The sequence below is a fragment of the Rutidosis leptorrhynchoides genome, chromosome 3 (assembly GCF_046630445.1).
Source record: "Rutidosis leptorrhynchoides isolate AG116_Rl617_1_P2 chromosome 3, CSIRO_AGI_Rlap_v1, whole genome shotgun sequence".
Lineage (NCBI taxonomy): Eukaryota > Viridiplantae > Streptophyta > Magnoliopsida > Asterales > Asteraceae > Rutidosis > Rutidosis leptorrhynchoides.
Window position 1 is genome coordinate 146,649,558 of NC_092335.1, and position 8,599 is coordinate 146,658,156.

General features: G+C 34.6%; 1 protein-coding gene across 1 annotated transcript; it reads left to right on the forward strand.

The window, feature by feature from the left end:
- The first annotated feature begins 2,624 nt into the window (after nt 1-2,624).
- LOC139896892 (sec-independent protein translocase protein TATC, chloroplastic-like) lies at nt 2,625-4,347 on the forward strand. The gene is made up of 4 exons (XM_071879534.1): nt 2,625-2,911; nt 3,345-3,649; nt 3,727-4,017; nt 4,115-4,347. The coding sequence occupies exons 1-4, from the start codon at nt 2,668-2,670 to the stop codon at nt 4,322-4,324; spliced, it is 1,050 nt and encodes a 349-aa protein (XP_071735635.1). The 5' UTR covers nt 2,625-2,667; the 3' UTR covers nt 4,325-4,347.
- The last annotated feature ends 4,252 nt before the right edge of the window (nt 4,348-8,599 follow it).

Here is an 8,599-nt window from a genome sequence, read left to right on the forward strand (position 1 = left end):
GCCAAGTCTTACTTCCCGACGAAGTAAAAATCTGTGAAAGTGAGTTATAGTCCCACTTTTAAAATCTAATATTTTTGGGATGAGAATACATGCAGGTTTTATAAATGATTTACAAAATAGACACAAGTACGTGAAACTACATTCTATGGTTGAATTATCGAAATCGAATATGCCCCTTTTTATTAAGTCTGGTAATCTAAGAATTAGGGAACAGACACCCTAATTGACGCGAATCCTAAAGATAGATCTATTGGGCCTAACAAACCCCATCCAAAGTACCGGATGCTTTAGTACTTTGAAATTTATATCATATCCGAAGGGTGTCCCGGAATGATGGGGATATTCTTATATATGCATCTTGTTAATGTCGGTTACCAGGTGTTCACCATATGAATGATTTTTATCTCTATGTATGGGATGTGTATTGAAATATGAAATCTTGTGGTCTATTGTTACGATTTGATACATATAGGTTAAACCTATAACTCACCAACATTTTTGTTGACGTTTAAAGCATGTTTATTCTCAGGTGAATACTAAGAGCTTCCGCTGTTGCATACTAAAATAAGGACAAGATTTGGAGTCCATGTTTGTATGATATTGTGTAAAAACTGCATTCAAGAAACTGATTTCGATGTAACATATTTGTATTGTAAACCATTATCTAATGGTCGTGTGTAAACAGGATATTTTAGATTATCATTATTTGATAATCTACGTAAAGCTTTTTAAACCTTTATTTATGAAATAAAGGTTATGGTTTGTTTTAAAAATGAATGCAGTCTTTGAAAAACGTCTCATATAGAGGTCAAAACCTCGCAACGAAATCAATTAATATGGAACGTTTTTAATCAATTTAATCAATAAGAACGGGACATTTCACCAATGCCCATGTGTAATTGTGGAACCGCTAACGAACATTCCTTTCCACGGTGGCGCGGACACACCATGAGGATGACGTGACTTCAGAGGAATTCGTCACTCTGCGTAACAACGGAGACAATGTTAGCGTCTTTGGAGCCATTTGCAGGATTAGCTCCACCTGGACAATTAACCCTTAGATGTCCAGTCTTCCTGCACCTCCAACATACCAGATTCTTCCCAGAGTTTCTCTTTCGGCTATCCGACCACAACACTATCGTATCTCCTGATGACGAGACCCCGTTACCTTCCAGTCTTTTCTCCTCGGATAGGAGCTTGCTAGTAACGTCTTCAAACTTCAGAGTTTTCTTCCCACACATCAAAATAGGTTTCATGTGTTCATAAGACAATGGTAAAGATAATATCAACCTCAAAGCTTTATCTTCATCATCCGTTTTAACTCCAATAGCCTCCAGTTCTGAAACAATACCGTCAAGAATACTTAGATGATCTGAAATCTTTGAACCTCCATCCATACGCAGTTTATGAAATTGTTCTTTAAGACACAACCGATTTGAGATGCCCTTGCCCTGGTACAACTGCTCTAGTTTAACCCAAAGCTCCTTTGCCGTTGATAACCCGTGTACATTTGCAAGCATGTTCTTTGCAAGACACAAACGAATCGCACTTGCTGCCCTCAAATCCATATCATCCTATTCTTCTTCATCGAACTTACTGCTAGAATCACTGCCGGAAACAAAGGTGTGTTTACCTTTCAATACCTTGTGTAACCCGGACTGAATCAACACATCCTTGACTTGAACCTGCCATAAGCCAAAATTGATCCTCCCATCAAATTTCTCTACATCAAACCTCATTGGACTGAACTTCGACATCGTATCCGTATCCTATAAACAACACTTTCTCTGATTTTGCTCACGTTTCAAATAGCCAAAAGATGTAGCAGGTAGCCAGGACCCTTTAAATCGGAAACCACAACTCGCCACTAACAAATCCAACTATTACTACGAATCAGAAAAAATATTGTCTAACCAGATACCCTATACGATCAATAGAACTCATTTCTGATGTGGACGATCCACTCCCGTGGCAACCACAGAGCATACTCCGACTCCTATAACCGAGACCCCCGTCAAACCTGACGCTCTGATACCAGTTGTTGGAAATTACGGTCTCACTAATTCCCACTACCCAGCCCAACAATAATAGTAAAGAAATAAGAACAATACACAACACAAGATTTAACGTGGAAACTCCTAAACAGGAGAAAAACCACCGGCCCCCAAAGAGAGTAATACACTATATCACAAATTGTTACAATGATATAGACGACTCTCTTAAGCCAACTACACTCTTCAAAATATTTAACTAATACAACTCTCAAACAAGGATAAGAAAGAAAGAGATAATTAAATACTTAAAGTGTATTGATTGGTGCAATTTGGAAGTGAGGCTTAACACTCCTTTTATAACCAAGTCATCCCCTTTCAAGTTCTTCCTCCGACCTACGTGGGATAACATGCATTTTACCAATATAGCTAGCAACCATATCCATCTTCTAACCAATATCATCTTCTAACCAAAACTATAACCAAGAGAAGGTGGTTAGGTGCATCATTTTTCAACTAAGCGCAGGATTAGATCAATGTTGGTGTCGTTTGCTAACATGCACCACATCTTCTAAACATATAATTGTATAAAAAAGTACCAATCTTGAAACTCATAATCGAGTTTTAGTAAAACCCCACAAAATTAAACCTTAAATTTCACCAGGAGTCAAGATAAATGGCGAATCTTGTAAATCATCATCTCAACACAAAAAACTGCATCGAATGTGTTGATTCAAGATCAGATTATACAAATTATTTGCAGATCAATAAGAAAAAGACCAACCTGAGATTTTCAAATAAAAAGCAAAATCAAGTTAGGAAATTTGCTTGTTTTGCTCGGTATCATCTTGATGATGTGATGGATATGCAAAAAAAGCTAGGTATCGGAGGTGGACCACCAATTGCTAAAGATATTACTAGTAAGTACAAACTAAAGCTTCATTTTTTGTTGTTTAATCTGTTAAGCCTAATTTATTATTAATTCTATTTTGATTTAGTTTGTAGATACTTCAAGGATGTTAATGGGTTTGAGTTATTAGGGTTCTAGTAGCTAATTTGTTACTGATTTGATAATCCCTTTTAGCTTAGATAAGTTACACACTTTGTTGGTTAGAACCTTAAATTGTAGTGAGTTGAAGCCCTAATTTCTTTTGGTTTAGCTTTTACATAGTTGAAGTACTTCAAGTAGACTAATTGATTGTTCTTGTAAATTGTTAAAAGTTGTATAAATTGTTGGATGAGCTTATGAAAATGTATCATGTGAATTTGATAGTTCATTAAAATCTTCTATGATTCAATTAGTATATGTTTTCAACTTTTCATCATTGCTAATACCTATGATTAATCTTATAGAGGTTGTTGATGAGATAAAAGAAGATATACAAGTACCGATCGCCTCACAAAGTAAAGGTGCAATATATAACTTTTTTTATCCCGATAAAGAGCTTTTACCTGAAGACAAAGAAATGAGTCTTTTTGATCATTTAGAAGAGCTACGTGAACGACTTTTTATATCAGTTTTGGCACTAACAGTTGCCATTGGGGGATGCTTTGTATACTCAAAGGAACTCATAATGCTTCTAGAAGCTCCTGTTAGCTCTCAAGGTGTTAGATTCTTGCAATTAGCTCCTGGAGAGTTTTTCTTCACAACCATTAAGGTTGGCATCATCATTAAACAAAATTACACTAATACCCTTCACCTTTTGAACATCAATAATGTTAATCGTGTATGCAGGTATCTGGTTATTGTGGTATCCTTTTAGGAAGCCCTGTTATTCTCTATGAGCTTATAGCATTCATTCTACCCGGACTAACAAAATCAGAACGAAAATTTCTCGCACCGATCGTTCTCGGATCGTCAATACTTTTTTACGCCGGGATTGCGTTTTCGTACTCGGTTCTTACTCCAGCTGCGTTAAACTTCTTTGTAACATATGCAGAAGGCGTTGTAGAATCTTTATGGTCAATTGATCAATACTTTGAGTTTGTGCTCGTGCTTATGTTCAGTACCGGACTGTCTTTCCAGGTATTTAAAATAGTTCCGAGTTATTAATTGTTACTTGGAGGTTTGACTTTGAGAAGTCAAACGGACTGTTGTTGAATTTCAAAATTGATTAATGCAGGTTCCGGTTATACAACTGTTGTTAGGGCAAGTTGGTTTGGTTTCAGGGGATCAAATGTTGTCGATATGGAGATACGTGGTTGTTGGTGCGGTCATTGCAGCTGCTATTGTTACTCCTTCGACTGATCCGCTGACTCAGCTGCTTCTAGCGGGCCCGCTCATGGGTCTTTATATTGGTGGTGCATGGACCGTCAAGTTCATTGGCCGGTAACTACGTACCTTAATTGGGAAAAGGAGTATATGTTTACCAGTTAGAATCTTAGAAGATTGTCAGTTTGTTGTAATGTAGAAGATATTTGTTATTAGTACCAAGTAGTTTAGTTTGATAATCTTTTACTATTTTATTTTCCTATTCTTGTATGTTGTACCACTGATTTTTTACTCATAAATGGCAAGTTAGCAGGGATGAACAATTATATATGAACAATTGTAATACAGAATCTGGTGTAATTTGGTTGCCTACAAAAACTAGTGATTTTCTGTTAAGTAGGATCTCTTTTTATGTTTGAAAAACAAGTGATTCATTCATAACTCAATTTACAGTATACGATCTTACAATTCAATAAAACACTAATCATGCACGAGAACGGTATGTAATCACCATATATCATACATGTATGCATCGATATAACAGATCAAGCAAATCACAAATTATAGTGTCACGTGATTCAACTATGCAGCCCAAATTAACCCCTGAATAGTTTCCTCCCTTACATTTTTTTTCGGCGAAAATATATATATATATATATATATATATATATATATATATATATATATATATATATATATATATATATATATAAAGATCGTAAAGATCCGGTAGAGTACACAAACAATTACAATTGAAAGGTCTCGCTGTGATCGTCCTACACATTGGATGGTAGTATTAAAAAAGAGTGAGCACATTGAAAATGAAAGTTTATTACTATAAGTATTCCACCTTAGAATACAAATTATTATAGCATATGAATATGGCTTTGTATATATATTGGTAATGTGACATACCAGTTTATATATAATATGTACAATAACAAAGGAGGTTACTCGTCACATACATCAATAACACCAATAAAAAGTTTAGAAACCTTATTTTTACATCGAATAGAAACATAGATGAAAGTATATCTTGTTTTTATGAAGAAACCCCTATTAAATTTATATATATATATATATATATATATATATATATATATATATATATATATATATATATATATATAAATTTATTCTAATATAGTTTTCATGAAAACAGTTTATTCATTAAATAGTGAAGTATGAAATAGGTAATTAGTGAAAGCACACTTTAATAGAAGAAAATACATAATTTACTTGCAACTTCAAAGCATTCTTGAGTAGTGCTAAAACTTCTTTTGATGTAGATCGTTTTTCTCTATCATCATCTAAGCACTTGCAGACAATGTTAACAAATGCATTAAATGACTTTGACACGATTTCATCCTTTAGCCTTCTAAAAATCATGTCACCTTGTTTTCCTTCTTCAATCTTCAGTTTAACGAAACCAGGTAGAGATAGACTCGTGTTATTTAGAATCCTTTATACTTCTCTCCCACACAAGATCTCAAACAAAACCACTCCAAACGAATATATATCAGATTCTGTGGTTACTGTGCTCGATTTCAAGTATGATTCATCAACATATCCCTCTATACCGCAAGCACTATCGATGGTATAGTTTGAATTCTTCCTAGTTGTACTTACCAAAGAAAGACCAAAATCACCGAGTTTTGCCTTCCAATCATCAAACAATAGAATGTTGGCAGTTTTGATGTCCCTGTGTATCACTACATCTTTTCCTTCAACACCTCCATGAAGAAAATCAAGTGCGTTAGCAACGTCAATGCAAATCTTAAGTCGATTCTTCCATGTAAGTCTAACATTATTCGAATGTTTATTAAGACTTCCATGGGGCGCATGCTCATAAATGATTATCTTATCATCTGTTTCGTCGATATAGCCTACAAGGCCGATGAAAATTTCATGCTTATACTCGTAAAGAATTTGCAGCTCATTATAAAATTGCTTTTCCCCTTGACGTTGACTTTTATCTAACTTTGCGGCAATGATAGAATTTTGAGCACCATCTCCATGTACAACTTCACCTTTGAAAACACCTCCAAAACCTCCTCCTCCAATACGATTACTAAAATCTTGTGTGGTTGATTTCACGTCTTTAAATGACATTCTGATGGTATCTTTAAAATTTTCCTGTATAAAATAAAATGGAATTTTTTTTTTGAGTTTATCGTATGCCTTTGTAGTACACGATAAGGTCTAGATGAAGATGGGTCTACAAAATAAAATTAAATATGTGGTTAAGATGTGTTTTCACCAAACTTTAAAATAAGAACGTTTTCAACATCAAAGTATAGTTTTGATATATTATTATTGACTTACTTGAAAAGATAAGGCTTTTTTAAGTTCCTTGATCACCACCTGCATGGTTGGACGTTGATTCTGCTTTAGTTGTAGACACTGATCCATAATTGTTATAAATATTTCCAAAGAGTCTTCATTAGGCCTTTTATTTAAAAGGAATGTATTTCACCTTTAATTATAGAATTGACCATTCTCTTTATTGTTCCTTCGTCCAACCACCTTCTTGCCAAATTTCCCAAACTTGTGACCTCATTATTAACACCCTCATACTCGATAAGTTTATCAACAGAAAGTGGCGGAGCCGGGATTATAAGTGGATGGTGTCATAAAATAATAACTAAATATATTAAGTTGCAAAATTATTTGACAAACTACAATCAACCCTAAGAGCACAGGGTGTCGTTCGGTGTGCCGCTCCCAGTGCTTCCCTAGTGGCATCTTCACTCATGACAGACTCAAGCATCGAGTCTTCATCGCTAGGCTACGGCTTTGCAGTCCTACACCACAGCATCTGGTTCGTTGTAATGTCTTATTGAGAAAAATATGATGTGGACCAATAAGAAAATGGACTGAATAAAAAAAAGACACAAGCTTCTCGCCATTGGAAAATTAACACTGGGCAGGGACACCGAGCAAGGACACTGGAAGGGTGTCGAGTAACTTGATGTCCCCAATGTTTACGGTGGAAAAATGGCATGACACCCGGAGCTCTAAAAAGTAAATTAAGCATAAAACCTAAAATGTAATAAACCTTAAAATTTTAAATAGCAAAAAATAAAATAAGTAACAGATATATTATTACCTGAATTGAAATTAAAAACTTGATTGAAAATTGACGGTTCCTTCGCAGACGACAATCGAACTTGAGAAAAGTATAGTATTAATGTATTACTATATGAATATGAATATGAATTAATTTAATGAATATGAATATAATAATAATATTATGAATAACAGTATAAAAGTGCAGGCAATTTGTTACTTTGTTTTGCAAACTTCCGTAAAGCTAAAAAACCAACGATTTGTATTACTCCGTATTAAAATAATGATTGGGCTACATAGACTAATAATCAATTGGGCTGTGTTTTTCAATCCAATTATCAAATGAAAAGTAGTTTATTAAATACATAAAATTTTGTTGAGTGGGCCTTGACTCCTTGAGTGAGGTTTTAATTAAAACTGGGATGGATGGGAATGTGGGGTTGGGGTCATTTCATAAGAAACTACAAATTATACATATAAATTATATATAATACTAGCTTAATATTTTTTTTTGATGGTGTCATTTGACCACACAACCTTGTATGTCCCTCCGCCACTGTCAACAGACATCCCACACATAATTTTGAGCATAACTGCTCTGAAACCGAATACAACCCATTCTCTTTTCAGTTTACCAGTTTCAACGTATTCTGGATCCATGTACAGATTTTTGTCACCATTATTAATCACATTGAGGTCACCCTTGATCATTCGCAGACAATAATACAGACCGCCCAAATTCAACAATCATTGCAATACGTCAGTTATTGTCAAACATAATGTTTTTACTTGTTATATGCTTGTGTGTAATCATCTTTTGGTCCTCCATCTCGTTATGTAGGTAATTCAACCTGCATGCTACATCAATGCAAATTTTCAAACGTGCATCCCATGTAAGAACAGGATCATTCAAATAAGTCGAAAGATAATCACCATGAACAAACTCGGAGACCAGAAACGTACTAGCACTTGATTCATAATATCCAAGAAAACATTCTATGTTTTCATGATCACAACTGCTAAGAATTTCAATTTCTGTGCACGGATATTCATCTCCATACATTTGATGATACATATCATGATCGATGACTTTTACCATTACGGTGTAGACTTTTTTGGGCAGTTCGTGATCTTGATTTAAGCTTTTTACGGAATGAAGATATTCCCTACTAAAACATTCGAGTATTACTTTTGTAAGAATTTTACTATGCCCTTTATACACTACATCTTTACGGACAATAGAACTTATGGCCAATACTATGTCGCTGACATTAATCCGCAAATGTTCCAAATTTTTAACCTGAAAGGTTGTTGGTGATGTGACAAA